General features: G+C 34.0%; 1 protein-coding gene across 1 annotated transcript; it reads right to left on the minus strand.

The window, feature by feature from the left end:
- Positions 1–4936: 4936 nt before the first annotated feature.
- On the minus strand, positions 4937–17647 carry LOC107601023 (cGMP-dependent protein kinase 1-like). The gene is made up of 6 exons (XM_016293038.1): positions 17134–17647; positions 16474–16539; positions 15566–15640; positions 10191–10287; positions 9838–9977; positions 4937–5030 (listed from the first exon to the last, which is right to left on the minus strand). Exons 1-6 carry the CDS (start codon positions 17211–17213, stop codon positions 4937–4939), a joined length of 552 nt encoding a protein of 183 aa, XP_016148524.1. The 5' UTR covers positions 17214–17647.
- Positions 17648–19436: the final 1789 nt, after the last annotated feature.

The raw sequence follows: 19436 nt of genomic DNA on the forward strand, positions 1-19436 counted from the left end.
ATATATATATATATATATATATATATATATATATATATATATATATATATATATATATATATATATATCAGGATTCACCAAGCTTACATTGTCTATACATTAGGTGCATAAATAGCGTAGTTGTTATATAGGCTAATAGTTGAGCTATGGCCAGTATTATACGTTTATAAAAGTCTGAAATGCAAGTGGAGGAAAAACGTTTCACTGGAATAAATTAAAGTGGAATAAAAACCTTTTCCACTAAATGCATTGCCCTCATTGTAGACTTTGCTAAACAATCAGATTTTGGTGTCAAATAGGCTACATTGTGGAAACACCTAACATCTGCTGTTCTTTTTTCAGCTGTATTATTATTAAATCACTTTAGTTGTAACAATTTATTCGTTGAGTGGTTAGCTGAGACATCATTACAACAGGAACACAAAAGTGTAACTCTATTCAATTCAGTCTTTTTCATAGTTTCATAGAACTGACACCGACTGAGTTGATAGGTTATTAGACCCTGTTAGTGCGCTTCACATGAATCTTGGGTTTTACTGGCGCTTTTGTGTGAAATGGTGAATTGCTGCCCCCTACAGATCATGAGGCTTTAAAAAATCATTAAAATCTTGTATGGAGTGTTTAATTAATACATAATTGAGGTTAGAAGCATAACTTTTAGTAGAGCATTCACTTTATACATGAAACATTAATGAATAAGACAAGTGATAGGGCTAGAAAAATAAATAGGGAAAAAAACGATTAAAATTGTGTTGTTTAGTTTCAGTAATGTTATTGCCATGTAGCATATTTATATGCAAATTCATTAATGATGGAACAAATGAATCTGAAGTTATTTCTGCTTTGAGGCTGAATGTCTCTGCCTGACTGCACAGTGAACTTACCATGAAACTCATTTCAGAGTCTGGGAGACTCATTTCTCCAGGGTAAGCAGATCTAGCCTATATGGCCCTTTCTGCGTGAAAACAGCAGATCATCATCATATCCTCTTGTAATGCCAGACTGTATTGTATTTTATTGTAATTAGAATTGTAGAATTGTAATTTAATAATCAAATTTGAGGTCCTACCCGTGTTCTGTCATTAAGGATGTGCTCAGAGAGGAGAAGCAAGGGAAATATAAAAGTCTCAAGAACCAGAACATGTTTTGGTTATACTTCATTCCAAAAGGAAATAAAGAATATTATAAATGAAGTCTTTGGGACATTTAAAACCATATATGATCACTGCCCATTTTTTGCCCAAATATTTGATGTTATGCCATGTGCTAATTTAAATATAATCTATTTTACAGTATTTCTTACTAATGCAGTGTATTTGTAATATAGTAAAGGGAATATACACTACTGGTCAACAGTTTGGAATAATTAAGATTTTTTTATGCTTTTAAAAGAAGTAATTTATTTGACAAAAAATACAGTAAAAACAGTAATATTGCTAAAAAAATTAATTTTAAAACTTTTTTTATTTGAATATATTTTCGAATGTAATTTATTATGTAAAGCTGAATTTTCAGCATCATTATTCCAGTCTTCAATGTCACATGATCCTTCAGAAATCATTTTAATATGCTGATTTGCTGCTTAATTATTAATGATGGGCCTTATTATTATCAATATTTCAAAAAAATTGTTTTTGCTGCTTAAGATTTTTGAGGAAACAGTGATACATTTTTCAATAGAACAGCATTTATTTGAAAAATAAATATTTTGTAACATTATAAATTGATTTACTATCACGGTTTTCACAAATATAGTACAACTGTACAAAATGTTTCCACCAAATCAGTTCATATATAACGTATATTTAAATGAGTAAATTACATTTTAGATTATATTAAAACATTTATTTTTAAATTGTAATACTATTTCTAGTAATAATAATAATATTATCGTTTTACAGCATTTTAAATCAAATAAATATGGCCTTGGTCAGCATAAGAGACTTTCAAAAACATTACAAATCTTAATTTTTGACTGGTATAGTGTCAATGGAGAATCATCGACATAAAATACACACAAACACACATATAAAAGTAAAACAATAAAACATCCATAGGCATATGAAAATGTCACAATGCAAAAAAAAAACAAAAAACGTAATGGACCTAAAGGTAGGCTGACATTTCTTTATGCAGAATTTAATTACTTATATTTATTCTTTTGATTTTGGAGTGAAATATATGTCCGAAAAATACAACATCACCCAAAAATTTAAATATAATTTACCAACCCTCATGACCTATAAAAAGGTGAATTCCATAGAATGTCCTAATCATGTTTTTCTGCATAGAGAAAGACCAGGTGCTGTCAAGCTTCAAATAAATATAATAATAATATATTCTTAAGTAACAAATCAGCATATTAGAGTTTTCTTAAGGATCATGTGGCACTGAAGACAGGAGTAATGATGCTGAAAATTCAGCTTTACATTACAGAAATAAATGACATTTTAAAAATTAACTAAATTTCCTAAATAAAAAAGCCCAGCTCTAAAACAATTAGCATTTTAAACATTTCAGATCCATAAAAGACAGTGGAAGATCATGTGAGGACACAGTGAGTGTCTAAAACAGTTGTTTTATTGTGTAAAAAAACAACTAGACAGAGAGAGCGTCTGATGGACAGCAGCAGGCTGAAGGGATCGTATTCTGACATGCAGCATGAGGAGCGTCGCAGAATGCCGTTGATTTAAGGCACTAATACTGTTCATGATCCGATACGGCTGAATCTGTGGAGAAAACAGGATTACGTTGTACCTGCATTTGAATTTAAGAATGGCCATAGAAGGCAAACCAATCCCACATCCGTTCCTGTTTCAAATCTGGCCGTTCACAGTGGTCAGTACTTATCTCCTAATTCTTATAAATCTGAGACAATAAATACAGTACATTATTAATAGAGCTATGAATTTGAGGCACATCATTTCATTGGATGAAGTTTGAGAAGACCAGCGCTGGGCTCAGAATATCATAAACCGTAATGGCCGTCCGCCAGGACAATAAATTAACAGCGAAGAGAGGCGAGAAGATGCGTCTATGATGTCTGTGTGTGTTTGAAGAGTGATGCACGTGACAGTTAACGCCGGCGTATGCGTGAGTTTCTCAGGGTAGTGATGCTATGCTATTATGTACATGTGCTATAACGAACGAGTATTACTTTAAGAGCAACATTCAGGTCTTCTTTCAAGTAGTCTGCACACGGGTCGGTGAATGAAGAGTTCGCAGCCAATCAGGGAGAAGAACAAATCGCTGAGGTCACAAGCTTTTCCCTAAATGGACTGTCTCCTCAGTCAGCTCACAGTAAAGGTGGTTATCATGGGTCAGTGGTGAACACGCACACAGACACGTGCTCAGGCAAGAGATTCATGTTTTGTCGCGACAGCCCTTTTAGAGTCACTTCATTTCATCCACCTCTTCTTCCCACATTTCTCCAGTAGTGCAGACGTCCCGTGTGAGCAGTGTTGTGTGTCTGTGTGCACGTGTGTGTCTGGACCTGATTAGAAGTCTGTGTCCCAGCCTGAGTTATCATCAGGCGGTGGGTCTTCAGTGTCCTCAGGAAAGCTGTCAAAGTTACTAGTGTCTGTGGATGATGTTACCTGCAAAACAAAACAAAACAAAAAACTGTCAGCATGCGAGTTATACACTTGTTCACTTCTGTTAAAATTTGGGCCTGTAAGAATTTTTTATTGTTTTTAAAGTCTCTTTTGCTCACCAAGGCTGCATTTATTTGATGAAAATTCAATTAAAAAAAACAGTAATACTGTGAAATAATATTAGAATTTAAAATAACTGTTTTCTATGTTAATATATTTAAAAATGTAATTAATTCCTGAGATGCAAAGCTGAATTTTCAGCATCATTACTCCAGTCTTCAGTGTCACATGATCCTTCAGAAATCACTACACATGCCGTGTAAAAGCGCGTAGTTGAATCATCAAAGTTGCCCCTGTGATTAGGAAAGAATCAGGACTGTTGTGTTGTTGAAATTCAGACAGCAATTGAACGAAAACACGTTGATCTAGAGTGAATTGACAGCTCTCACCTGTCTCTGAGAATAGTCCACAGTTCTCCACCTAAACACACCTCCATCAGCATATACAGGTACTTACTGTCCTTAAATGTCCTATAGAGTCTGAGAAAACAAGAGGAAGACAGTCAAAATGCCATGCTACAGATTCGGGTTGATGTATTTTCACGTTGTCACATTTCTGATGTCAAAGCAAAAAATACCTTGAAATGTACTTGAAATGTAACTTTTTTTCCAGAAAAATCTATCTAATATATTTTTGTTCAATAATATTTTTTTATTATTATTTTGAATTTTGTGATTTTATGATACTATGCTATTTATAATTTTTTTTTTTACCTACTTTTGCCATTCAATTTATATTTTTTCATTCATTTTCTATGTCGGTACTAAGTGTTACTTTTTATTTTTCGACCCTTTACCATATCTGAATCATGTCCATGAATGTTTTTTTTGTGTGTTCACAGCTAATTCGACAAAAGCCAAAATTAAAAAAAAAATGGAAGATGATGACACGTAGAGCAGACACGCATTTTGGCGAGCTCCCGTGACATTAGTTCAAATATTCAGTTTAATATATATTTTCACTCAGTTAAATCATTCTACTTGGTTGGAGGGTTACTGTGCCATGTCTTTAGATCAATATTTTTTAAAAGGATCTGACAGAATGCCCAAAGCTAAGAAGATTGTGCCGAAAAGTTCTACTATCAGCGGCGTCGAGCAGGATGTTAATATGGACGACGCAAGCGTGAATAGTCGTGAGGAGGAAAGCTCCAACTCCAACTTTGCTCAAGCTTTGGACAAATTAACCGAAAACATTACGAAGGTAATAGAACAGGACTGTTGTGTTGTTGAAATTCAGACATCAATTGAACGAAAACACGTTGATCTAGAGTGAATTGACAGGTCTCACCTGTCTCTGAGAATAGTCCACAGTTCTCCACCTAAACACACCTCCATCAGCATATACAGGTACTTACTGTCCTTAAATGTCCTATAGAGTCTGAGAAAACAAGATGCTACAGATTCGGGTTGATGTATTTTCACGTTGTCACATTTCTGATGTCAAAGCAAAAAATACCTTGAAATGTACTTGAAATGTAACTTTTTTTCCAGAAAAATATATCTAATATATTTTTGTTCAATAATATTTTTTTATTATTATTTCGAATTTTGTGATTTTATGATACTATGCTATTTATAATTTTTTTTAACCTATTTTTGCCATTAAATTTATATTTTTTCATTCATTTTCTATGTCGGTACTGAGTGTTACTTTTTATTTTTCGACCCTTTACCATATCTGAATCATGTCCATGAATGTTTTTTTTGTGTGTTCACAGCTAATTCGACAAAAGCCAAAATTAAAAAAAAAATGGAAGATGATGACACGTAGAGCAGACACGCATTTTGGCGAGCTCCCGTGACATTAGTTCAAATATTCAGTTTAATATATATTTTCACTCAGTTAAATCATTCTACTTGGTTGGAGGGTTACTGTGCCATGTCTTTAGATCAATATTTTTTAAAAGGATCTGACAGAATGCCCAAAGCTAAGAAGATTGTGCCGAAAAGTTCTACTATCAGCGGCGTCGAGCAGGATGTTAATATGGACGACGCAAGCGTGAATAGTCGTGAGGAGGAAAGCTCCAACTCCAACTTTGCTCAAGCTTTGGACAAATTAACCGAAAACATTACGAAGGTAATAGATGAGAAGGTGAATACTGTCCTATCCGCGATAAATGATCAGACAGTTCGGTTCCAGGCCTTGGTCGAGGGAGTGGGCGAGGCGGAGGAGCGACTTGCCGGTGTGGAAAATTCGACCGAATGCCTGCAAGCTACGGTTGCTGATCTTCAAAAAAAAGTGAGCGAAATGTCAGCGCATATCGATGATCTGGAGAGGGGCTAGGCAGTTGCCTACAGAAGAAAAGAGTAAGAATAGTCCTTCCTGCATGTTTGGCAGGTTTGTTCCCTTGCATAGTTTTCTGTGTTTTATTGGTATTTTATTTTATTTTTGTTTAAAGCTCAGATTTCTGAAGGGTACACTTACAGGAGTATATTTTGTGATTATCTATATTATGTATCCACTGATTGTCTGTACAGTTTTTAATGTCTAGAGTGCTTAGGATTTGTACTTGGAATAATCGAGGTATGCATAATCCTGTAAAACGAAGAAAGATACTTACTTTTTTGAAAAAAGGATATATCGAAATTGCTCTTTTACAAGAGACTCATTTGAGTGACGTAGAACATTTAAAATTACAACAGGGTGTTTTTGGGCAGATATATTTTTCATCTTTTACATCTAGAAGTAGAGGTGTTGCTATTCTCATTAAACGTAATTTACCATTCAAAGTTTTAAACTGTATTAAAGATATGGACGGTCGCTATGTTATTACTGAAGGTGTGTGGCAAGGTAAAACTATTCTCATACTAAATATGTATTATCCTCCAGCTCATCCATCTGACTTTGTTACTAAAGTGTTTTTGGACATGATTGCCAGGCCAGCAGATATAACTATTGTTGGGGGAGATTTTGTGTAATGAATCCTCTTGTAGATGGGTACCCACATAGCTCTGCATCTCTAACTGCTCAGGCGAGATCTCTTCAGAATATTTGTAAAGATTGGTTTTGTAGATGTCTGGAGAACTCTTCACCCTGCTGATAAGGAATATAATTTTTTTTCTACATCCTATCATTGTCAGTCAAGATTAGATAACTTTTTTATGCCGTAAACAGATTTGCATTTAGTTGTTCTATACAGTGGAGACTTAATATTGCCACCCTTAGAGACATTTTCTGTTTACTTTTCTTCTGAATTTAAACATTTTCTATCTATTAATTCTTTATCCACAGATAATCCATCTTTATTATGGGAAACCTGTAAAGTTTATGCAAGAGGGCTAATTATTTCATATACTTCCTCCAAAAAACGTCAAAGAATGGCGAATCAAAGGGCCTTGGAAGCTCAGTTATTGGTTAAAGAAAAAATGCATAATAGATCTCCTTCAGCAGATTTATTGAAAGAATTACAAGCAGTTAGAGCAGCTCTAGATTGTCTTCTCACTGTGGATGCAGAGAAGAAAATACGATACTCAAAACAAACATTTTATGAGCACGGAGACAAGCCTGGGAAATTTCTAGCATATATTGCCAAACAACGTGCAGCATCTCGTATCATATATCGCTACAATTGTTGATTCAGATGATAATATTTTTCATGATAATAAGAATAATAATAATTCATTTAGGGATTTTTTTTTATATAAATCTATATTCTTCTGAGAAAACAGGTGACCATCTCAAACAAATGGTTGACTTTTTTTTCTGAGATTACTCTTCTAGCAATTTCAGTTACACAAAAATAATTTCTCAATGGCCCTATTATTAGACAGGAGGTTATTAATGCTATTAATGCTCTAAACAAAGAATGGTAAATCACCGGGGCCAGATGGGTTTTGCGGAGAGTTCTTTAAGGAGTTTCAAGAGTTGCTAGCAGACACATTGGTTAATATGTTTAATTATTCGTTTGTGGTTAAATAATTAACAAAGACCCTTGGAGAAGCTTATATCTTGCTTATATTAAAGAAAGGTAAAAGTCCTGACATATGTTCTTCTTACAGGCCAATTGCATTACTGAATGTTGACCGGAAATTGCTTTATAAAATTTTAGCAATGTGCTTTGAAAAAATTCTGCCTACGATAATTGGAACTGATCAAACATAATTTATACAGGGTAGAAATGCATCTGATAATATTAGATGCCTTTTAAATGTTATTTACACCTTTAAAGTGAAATCCATAGATGGGCTAGTACTGTCTTTGGATGCGGAGAAGGCGTTTGATCGGATTGAATGGTCTTATCTTTTTTTTGTTTTGGATAAATTTGGCCTAGGTAAAAATTTTGTGCAGTGGATCAGAGTGCTGTATACAGACCCATGTTCTGCTGTATTGACGAATGGCTTTAGATCAGATTATTTTCCTATGCATTATCGGCATTTGGCAGGGTTGTCCCCTGTTGCTGCTTTTATTTGCGATGGCTATAGAGCCTCTAGCTGAAGCAATCAGATCTGCAAAATCTATTTCAGGTTTACAGATAGGACATATACATCATAAGATTGCATTGTATGCTGATGATGTATTGCTTTTTTTATCTGAGCCTGAGAAGTCAGTTCCCGCTCTAATTGAGTTGATTGACTGGTTCAGTACCTTTTCTGGTTATAAAGTTAATTTAACTAAATCTGAAGCTATGCCTTTAGGTACTCTTATTTCTAAACCTAACACTGTGCCCTCTTTTCCTTTTAAGTGGTCACCTCTAGGTTTCGTCTATTTGGGTATTTCTATCTGTACATCTTTGAAGCTGATGTATGAATCTAATTTTGGTTCTTTTATTTGAGAAAATACGGCAGGATTTAGAACGTTGGAATTCCTTGCCAGTATCTTTGCTGGGTTGGATAGCACTTGTAAAGATGATTGTGTTACCCAAATTGTTATATCCTATTCGAATGGTTCCGATACGGTTTTCAAATAGGGCATTAAAGGGCCTGAATTGCTGGATGACTTCTTTTATATGTAGTAAACGCAAACCTAGATTAAAATTATCAGTACTTTATCTGCTAAATTCTATGGGGTGGATGGATTTTCCAAATATTAAGATGTATCAATGTATTCCCACCTGAGATACATTGCAGAGTGGGTTAGGAATGATACTTCCTCTACTTGGTTAGATATTGAATCCTCCTTTTCACAATTTCCTTTAAGAGCTCTTCTTTTTGTTAAGAGCTTTCAAAACATAAAAGAGATATATGATAATCCAATTATAGTTAATACTCTGAAAGCATGGAGATCAGTCTGTAGGCTTGAAGGTAGATCTAAATTTCTTTACCCCAATATTATAAATCCTGATTTCACCCCAGGAATTTTGGATGATGGGTTTAAACGTTGGTGTAATTTGGGATTTATTAGGCTAGGGGATATGTTTTCAGATAATAATTTGTGGAGTTAACTCAGAAGTACCAGTTGTTCAAACATGATTTTTTTCGATTCCTCCAATTGAGACATTGTATTACTAATAACACAACACTTGTTAGAAATTGTGAGATATCTTCTATTGAGAGGTTATTATTTTTATCATCGGGAAAAATGTCTTTGGGTAGATTTTATGGTGCTGTGTGTTCAATTTCTTCTGCACATACACAGACAATTAAAACTAAATGGGAGGAAGAGTTAGCTACTGATATTGATGATGAAACATGGGATGACATTTGGTCTTATGCTAAGAGAATATCTGTTTGTGCATGTACAAGAGAAATACAATTTAAAATCATAAATAGACTCCATATTTCTCCTAACCGCAGGCATTTTTTTAACCCCTCTCTATCGCCTATGTGTTTAATACAGTGAAAATTCAATAAAAATATTTATTAAAAAAAATAAAATTAGAAATGTAAAAAGTGACCAAAGAGACCCATAGGGACCAAATGGACTGTTATCAATAACTGATATTAAACCATTTAAAAAAGAAAAACATTTTATTTCAGCTAGTTACCAAGGCAAAATTCAAAATTTTTGTTTTGAAGTTGAAGTACTGAAATAACTAAAATAAACTAAAACTACAAACTAAATAGAATAAAAACTCAACAAAATTACTTAAACTCTAACATGCAAACTTTAAAAATGTAAAATATAAAAATAAAATCTAATTCAAAATATAACAAAAACTACAACAATATATCACTAACACTAAACTGATACTGGATATAAATCACTGAAGTGTACTGTAGCAGTAGGTGCAGATCACTGGAGGTACCTGACTATAAAGTCTGAATGTGCCTCCTGCATGATCAGTTTCTCAGAGCGGATGTGCTCCTGCTGTCTCGTGTCCACAATGTGGCGCTTCTTTAGGATCTTCATCGCAAATGTCTTCATCTCATCGCTCTTGAGCTGCACCTGAGAACAAAACAAGGGGAGTTAAAACTATTACTTCAACTTTTTATTTGTCTCACACACAATTATATCTGAATGAAGGACTATAATATTATTAACTATAATTGAAATACACAATATGATCAAAAATCCACAGTGACATCATAATTTGGAGAAAAATGCACACTTTTTTATAATCAAAACATAATGCACTGAAAGCATGACGTTCTGTGTTACCAGCTCAACACGGCCAAATCCTCCAACGCCAAGAGTGTCGATGATGTTGAAGTCAGACAGGTTTAAGTTGGAGAAGAATGCATTCTCTGCCTCGTATCTGCATTTCAACAAGCAGAAAAAAAGTGGATTAGAAGAAAAGTGAATGGAAGAAAAATTGTTGTTATTCCCTCTGTCTGTCTGTAGTGGGGCAACCCAAATCTTGATAAGCAAATCAAAACTCAAATCTCATGTAATTTTCATCACCCTTTGTCTAGATCACAGCACTGCACAAGCAAGATATATTCTGAAACTTCATAAGGTGCATTCTGGGATGCTTTTTAAACAGTATTGAATAGTAACTAAACAGGATTATTTACATACTGTATGTGCTGGGTGGTTGCTTTTCCTTCACTAGCTGATTATTATTAGTATTATTATAGTTTTAAGTCCTGCAGGGCAAGGTAAACGTACCTCATTGAGTCTAAATGTTACTATTTATTTACTGTCTGTTATGTATAACCCAAAAAAATGGGATAAAAAAATGTAGAAATTTGGGAAACAATTATGGGTTACTTTTTGTTGTTATAATATAATATTTTATATTGAATGCAACCAACAGGAATGCAACCAATCACCTTCATAAAAATAGTTTTGTTCACCACTGATATTTGCAATCATACAGATGATTTATTAGAGGTCAGAATGGCATAAGGATTCTGTAACATTGCAAATAAAATGCTGCTGGATGTCTGTTTGCAGACTGTCCTGTGACCTGTGATGGTCATATTTTCCTCCAGTCAGAGTGCTTATTCAAGCCCATGATGCAGAACTGGCCAATCAAATCCCTTCGCTTGAGCCATGGCCAATGACACGATTGAGCTGCTGTTTAGCTTGGCAAAAACCGCTTTGCAGTGTCACACAGAGGTTACGATTTTCCATGCACACATACACAAAGCGTGCTTTAGATATTATTCAATCCTTTTCACATAATCAGTTATTAGGCTGGCAGGATCAGAGATGTGCAGCGCTGGCATGTTCTGCAATGCTGGAGATGTTTAATGTCTCACACCAGCTGCACGTAAAATAATATATTTAAAATTTGATAAATATTTTAATACATATTTTAATACATTTGGATTGCACAAGGTGACATTTTAATCCAGCTTTCAGTCCTTTCAGCCATCTGAAAACATCCCCTGCATTCAAATGCATGTCGCATGTCTTAAGTGAATCAACCAGAGCATAACTGAGATTAAAACTCTCAAGGAGGAAACAGGCACGTGTATGTGTGACCATCAGTGAGAAAAAAAGTGAAATTCGTAACACTGGTGCTAGCCTCCAGCCTTCTTTGTGCTCATGCATGCTGATAAAAAGAAACACTGACATGAATTTAACATTTCTGCTGGACAATTTACTGATATTTTATGCCTGTGGAATCAACAAAATAAGTTTTAAAACTGCTTTGATTATAATATTAACCTGGAAGGCACTGCTGATTAAGCACATGTGACGCTCCAGGGTCATGGCTTCTCATTTGATTGACCACAAGGTGGCAACATGGAACTTTATAGGTTCTTTATGGACCACATCTAATGTATTTTGCAATGCCTTGATTTCCACTGTATGTGCATTACTGCAACTAAAAGTGTTTTTTTTTTTTTTAAATGGAAGGATCAGTAAAAATTATTTGTACTATGATTAATAATAATACAAATTTAATTTAATGATACCTATTTAAATTAATATAATATGTAAATTATATTAATAAAATAACATTTTAAATAAGTAAAATATATTTTTTAAATAATTATTTGTAAAAGTAAACAAACAAATATTTTAATAAATTTGGTGATATTTTGTCTTTTGTATTTGCAATGGCTTGATATCAATTGTACATGCATTACTGCACATTTATATATATGTGACCCTGGACCACAAAACCAGTCATAAGGGTACATTTTTTTAAATGTAATTTGACTATTTGAAAACTATTTGAAAATCTGGAATACGATGGTGCAAACAAAATCAAAATATTGAGAAAATCCTCCTTGAAAGTTGTCCAAATTAAGTTCTTAACCATGCATATTAATAATCAAAAATTAAGTTTTGATATATTTACGGTAAATTTACAAAATATCTTCATGGAACATGATCTTTACTTAATAGCCTAATGATTTTTGGCATAAAAGAAAAATCTATTAATTTTGACCCATACAATGTATTGTTGGCTATTTCTACATATACACCTGTGCGACTTATGACTGGTTTTATAGTATATATACACACATACACACACTGCATATATATTTTAATATGAAGCCAAGAGGAATGTTCAAAACTTGATAACAGTCAATATTTTTGCATTTCTGTTTGGTGCTCCTAGTGATGCAGAAATGACACCTTAAGTGCAGAAGAGCTGCACACACTGATCTCATTAGAGTGTTCTCTAGCTGTCAGTGTGGCAGCTGGAGATTTATTTACAGGTTTGAAGTTTGGATCACGGGGGACGCAGTGCAGGAGGTGACATCTGTAGATGTGTCTTAATAAGCTTTAATCTATGACAGTCACACAGGCTACAGACACCTCTTCATTATTCATCAGAGCTCATTTACATTGCAGATGAGCAGATAAGAGGAAAAGTTTCTATTTCGGTTCAGAATATGACACAGAAGGGATTTTTGCAGCGGGAACTGAGTTTCTGAACTATCCCAGAATCCCTCTTTCACTCTCTCTCAGTGAAATGTGATAAGGTTTCACATTTCTCTGAGTGGATTATTTTCTCATCGCTGCACAATGATTGCATCGCATTCTCATCATGTTTCTTCAGATTATGAACAGTTGCTGGTTCTTATATAACATGTCTTCTGCATGCTAGCACAGCCTTTTCTGCTTTACAGCTCTAGAGTTACAGTAAACATCCTTGAGCTGCCCTTTGACAACTGCATTGTAATGGTTGCCATTGTTGCTAGACTAGTTTGCATTTTACTAGTACCAACCTAATCAGACATAGGCTACCGTTGACAAGTTTGGGGTCAGTAAGATTTATTTATTCATTCTTTCTTTTATTCATTATTAAGGATGCATTCAATTGATGAAATGTGACAGGAAAGACATTTATAATGTTACAAAAGATTTATATTTTGAATAAATGCTGTTCTTTTGAACTGTCTATTCAAAGAATCCTAAAAAAAATGCATCAAGGTTTCTACAAAAATATTAAGCAGCACAGCTGTTTTCAACACTGCTAATAATAAGAAAATGTTTCTTGGGGATATATGAGAATGGTTTCTGAAGAATCATGTGACACTGAAGACTGAAGTAACGATGCTGAAAATTCAGCTTTGCATCACAGAAATACATTACATTTTAAAATATATTAAGATTGTAAACATCACTTGAATAATTAAATTGTATTTTAAAGTTATTTTAAAACTGTTTTTGCTGTATTTTCGTCACATAAATGCAGCCTTGATGAGCATAAGATACTTCTTTCAAAAACCTTAAAATGTCTTACTGACCACAATCTTTTGAATGGTAGCATAACCATGTTCTCAACAACATCTGGTCTCAAACAAAACTCAACTGAACAAAAAAACAAAACGCCTAATGATTTTTGGCATAAAAGAAAAATCTATTAATTTTGACCCATACAATGTATTGTTGGCTATTTCTACATATACACCTGTGCGACTTATGACTGGTTTTATAGTATATATACACACATACACACACTGCATATATATTTTAATATGAAGCCAAGAGGAATGTTCAAAACTTGATAACAGTCAATATTTTTGCATTTCTGTTTGGTGCTCCTAGTGATGCAGAAATGACACCTTAAGTGCAGAAGAGCTGCACACACTGATCTCATTAGAGTGTTCTCTAGCTGTCAGTGTGGCAGCTGGAGATTTATTTACAGGTTTGAAGTTTGGATCACGGGGGACGCAGTGCAGGAGGTGACATCTGTAGATGTGTCTTAATAAGCTTTAATCTATGACAGTCACACAGGCTACAGACACCTCTTCATTATTCATCAGAGCTCATTTACATTGCAGATGAGCAGATAAGAGGAAAAGTTTCTATTTCGGTTCAGAATATGACACAGAAGGGATTTTTGCAGCGGGAACTGAGTTTCTGAACTATCCCAGAATCCCTCTTTCACTCTCTCTCAGTGAAATGTGATAAGGTTTCACATTTCTCTGAGTGGATTATTTTCTCATCGCTGCACAATGATTGCATCGCATTCTCATCATGTTTCTTCAGATTATGAACAGTTGCTGGTTCTTATATAACATGTCTTCTGCATGCTAGCACAGCCTTTTCTGCTTTACAGCTCTAGAGTTACAGTAAACATCCTTGAGCTGCCCTTTGACAACTGCATTGTAATGGTTGCCATTGTTGCTAGACTAGTTTGCATTTTACTAGTACCAACCTAATCAGACATAGGCTACCGTTGACAAGTTTGGGGTCAGTAAGATTTATTTATTCATTCTTTCTTTTATTCATTATTAAGGATGCATTCAATTGATGAAATGTGACAGGAAAGACATTTATAATGTTACAAAAGATTTATATTTTGAATAAATGCTGTTCTTTTGAACTGTCTATTCAAAGAATCCTAAAAAAAATGCATCAAGGTTTCTACAAAAATATTAAGCAGCACAGCTGTTTTCAACACTGCTAATAATAAGAAAATGTTTCTTGGGGATATATGAGAATGGTTTCTGAAGAATCATGTGACACTGAAGACTGAAGTAACGATGCTGAAAATTCAGCTTTGCATCACAGAAATACATTACATTTTAAAATATATTAAGATTGTAAACATCACTTGAATAATTAAATTGTATTTTAAAGTTATTTTAAAACTGTTTTTGCTGTATTTTCGTCACATAAATGCAGCCTTGATGAGCATAAGATACTTCTTTCAAAAACCTTAAAATGTCTTACTGACCACAATCTTTTGAATGGTAGCATAACCATGTTCTCAACAACATCTGGTCTCAAACAAAACTCAACTGAACAAAAAAACAAAACTGAATATCTTTCAGAAACATAATGCCTTGAACAAACGGGCAAATACAGTGACTACCATAACTGTAACAGCTTGGAAGCCTGTAAATATGACTTTGTTTCTCATCACTTGCCAACTGATAAACCCAGTTTGCATTTAGAAATTGTAAAAAAGCTAACAGATTATTGGAGCAATTTTTCTGTGCAATATGCATCACTAACTCAACTAACATACTGTCCACAATACTTTTGATAGTGTTATGTCATATCATAAAAATATAAATTTTCCTTGTGGTGATGAAGTGATAATGAAAAAATATTATAAATGGATCTGGCGGAAGAAAACATAATAATAACATGTCTTCAGAGATGATTTCACCTACTTTGCGTCTGCCTCTGCGTCTTCACTGCCTTTGTTGGACACATCTTCCAGACCTCCAATCAGGTGTTTGTATGAGCTTAAAAAAATAGCACAAACAGCATATTCAGAAAGATTTAATCTTAATTACAAATACACTACTGTTCAGGAAATCAGCAATACTGTGAAATATTACTACAATTAAAAAAAAACTGTATATATATATATATATATATATATATATATATATACACACACACACATATATAATCTTCTGCCTTAAAACTGATGACAATTTCATTAGAGACACGTCTAACATGAGAACGTATCAGCACAAAACTGCCATTTATCTTTCGAGAATGAACTCTTGTAAAGTTGAAGATCTATCCCTCAAATGACTCTTAATTATTATTTCATGTCTCTTTCTTAAATTAGAAAGTCAGTACTAATGTATAGTGAAACTTGTATATATAAATGAAATACTTTTGAAATTTATATTGAATATTTATATTTAGATTGAAATGTACCATAATCAGCTGTCACACAGATGGCTGATGGTTTGAGTCTCAGTCAGACAGGAAAGAGAGTTTTCCCCGCCGGAGGGCACATATGTGCTTCTCTCTCTCGGTCTGTCTCACTCTTTCCAGCTTATTGACACATGTGACACTTTAGCTATTTAGGTTGAGCTTGATTTATTGAGTTCTATAAGGGAGCAGATAAGCACTTCAAACCCCACAGATTCTGTGTCCCACACACACACACACACACACACACACACACAAATAGAAAGACCAGTGTAAAATCCACTGATGTTCAATGAACTGGAAAACCTGGACTGAATTACTTCTGCTGGAATGTCAATGACACTTGTGATGTTTTAAGCAGCGTACACAAAGAAACTTTTGCCACAGGATATACGTAACATATACTCACTCTCTGTCAATCACAAGGCAGGTGACAGACTCTGCTGCGATGACATTAGCTGTTCTGATATCCTCCCTGTTCAAAAAACACAGACAGAGAAAAAAAATCATGTTAGAACGTTCTCATACATTCAAAATATACACATAAACATATAAGACTGTTAATTAGGATAATAAAAATATTAAAATAATGTACATATCAATTAAATAATTACAAAGATATTATAAATGTAAATATATTAGTTTAAATATTACAACTACAATAAAATATTGTAATAATTTTTTATATTTAATTAAAATTCTAATACTATTAAAATAATTATAATTATAGATAAATGTATATGTTAATATGAATTCAAATATTAAAGCTATTAAAATGAATTATAAATATCCTAAATATAATTACAAATGTACAATACTATTAAAATTATACATAAATATTACAATTTTTATGTATAGTAATAAAACAACACAGAAAATTAAAACAACAAAAAAATATGATTTTTTTTACATGCATATAAAGAGAAATATAAATTTATAATCAATTGTGTATGCACAATTTATATTAGTTCACAAAATTACAATTAATTTTGACTTAAAATCATGAGTCAAATAAGTTACTAAAATATCAAAATGATCAGTTTCAGCTCAAAGAATTAAGTCCGCATGCCTCAGAGTTTGCTGATTGTCCTCTTCCTCACTGTCGCCCCAGTCGCAGTCATCAGAGTCTGAATCCCACTCTGACCTCATGATGCTTTGTGTTTTCACTTACCGTCTGACCTGAGCGCAGCTATACGCATGCATATACTACTACAGTACACTACACTTCTATTTACACTAAAACAATCACTGTGACATCTGTCCCATCATTGGCAGTTCTATCCGGAGGAAGAACTCTCACACACGAATCTCTGAAAGCAAAAAGGGCTGGACACTAAACGGTAAACACACACCTAAACACACATGCACGCGCAGTGTCTGCTCCTGTGTCCAACTGCAAATACTGCCGAACACCACACACACACAAACACACACACCGGATCCATTTCCAGCAAAACACACTTGTACTTGCAGAGGTGAGAATTCTTCACAACACATCGGCTCTAAAGCTGTCACAGCACAAATACACAATAACGCTACAGCAAAGGTCACAGCTGCTGCACAATATTACTGAAAAAGAGGAGGAAAATCTGTTTTCATTTACTCACTTCCAATGACGTTCTAAACCCATATAAATTTCATTCTTCCTTGAAACACAAAATATATTTTTGCAGAATGCTAAAATAGTTTTTTTTCCTTAAAACAGCTACTAAGCTAAACATGCTTAAATTAAAATGCCTAAAGCTAAAGGACAAAAACTACCTTTATATACGGAATGCTTGTACAGTGCTTTTGTTTTTGTAATGGAGCCAAACTGTCCTGATCCCTATTCATGTTCAATGTTTTTTTTTTTTGTATTGTATTTTTGTATTTTATGATAGTGTTAAATTTGTCAGTTTTTTATTTAGTCTTGGTCCTGTGTTAAATGTCTGTTTTAGTCTTTGACATGTTTAGTCAACCAGTGCTGTTTTTGTTTAGTCTAGTTTTATTTGACTAAATGTCTGGGAATTTTAGCCTAGTTTTAGTCTAAGAAAACTATTAGACATGCTGCACAATTGTTAAACAGATAATCACAATTATTTTGCTCAATTACTATCGTAATTACCGATCATGATTGTTGTTAGGGTTGGGTACCGAAACCCGGTACCAATATGGCACCGGTACCTATGTAACCGGTATCTACTAGAACTGAATCAGAACGCAGATTTTGGTGCCATGCCTGAGCGATCGATTGAAATATTTGTCCTCTGGTTCTCCGAAGCATCACCACCGGCACCGCACGTGAAAAATAATTTCCCGACTGAGAAAACGCACGTGAACTCAAGTCGGAAAGCTCTAATAATACAAATCCAACAAATCTTTGTAGTAACGAGTGTCCAACTGTCCATGTTGTTTCCACATTCCGACTTAAAAGCACAACTCGGGAAATGAGAGCATCCGAGGAGCGCGTGAATGCAGTAATTACACTTGCTCTGATGGCAGCAGGTAGCCTTCCGTTAACTAAGCTAAACATACTTAAATTAAAACGCCTAAAGCTAAACTTCCCTTGTATTCACATTTCTAAACCTGTTGTCCAACAAAAGAGACCATTATAACCTTTTTACTCCACAACACCAGTCAAATGCTTCCTTTTGTGATCTGATGTGGCTTCTTGTCACAGAATGAGGCAGAAAATATGTTCCATAGGCTACTTTAAAAAGAATACATCGATTAGCAATAGATTATAAATTAGGGTGACCATACGTCCTCTTTTTCCCAAACATGTCCTCTTTTTGGACCTACTTTTAAACTGTTGCCATGGGTTGATTTTCCCAAGTGGGTTAAAGGTTTGAAATATTGCATAAATTACATATGACTGAAATGCTTGTATTGAAACATTTTGCATTCTACCTATGATAAAACATTCATGGACTTCTACATTAACTGTTCCCTCCTGGTGGAATGACCTGCCCAGCTCAATCCACGCAGCTGAGTCCTTAATATTTTCAAGAAACGGCTGAAAACACATCTCTTTCATATTCATTTGACCCTCTAACTCTAGCATTCTCTATTCTAATACTACTTCTAATTTTGTCTGCTTGTTTTTTTAATTACAAAACTTGACCCTCTAACACTAGCATTCCCTATTCTTTTTCTATTCTTTCTACTTGTTTTCTTTTTATTTATTATAAAAACAAAATAAGCAAACAAACAAAAAAAAAACCTTGCTACATATACTGTTAGGTGAAGCCCCGCTAACAAACCCCACCCCCTACTGTCCTTTTTTTTTGGAAAATATGGTCACCCTATTATAAATATACTTAATTATTATGAAAATACCAGCGATGGCTTAAATAACACAGATAAACTATATTGTCGCAGTCGAGTGTTTAT

This window comes from Sinocyclocheilus grahami, unplaced genomic scaffold (genome assembly GCF_001515645.1).
Source record: "Sinocyclocheilus grahami isolate Dianchi unplaced genomic scaffold, SAMN03320097.WGS_v1.1 scaffold297.1, whole genome shotgun sequence".
NCBI lineage: Eukaryota > Metazoa > Chordata > Actinopteri > Cypriniformes > Cyprinidae > Sinocyclocheilus > Sinocyclocheilus grahami.

Excerpts from the sequence above, each read along its gene's own strand:
- LOC107601023 (XM_016293038.1), bottom strand. The coding sequence starts at position 17,213 with ATGAGGTCAGAGTGGGATTCAGACTCTGATGACTGCGACTGGGGCGAC. Across the intron at positions 16,540-17,133 it reads GACAATCAGCAAACTCTGAG|GGAGGATATCAGAACAGCTA; the intron begins GCATGCGGACTT and ends TTTTTTGAACAG. Across the intron at positions 9,978-10,190 it reads GATTTGGCCGTGTTGAGCTG|GTGCAGCTCAAGAGCGATGA; the intron begins GTAACACAGAAC and ends TTTTGTTCTCAG.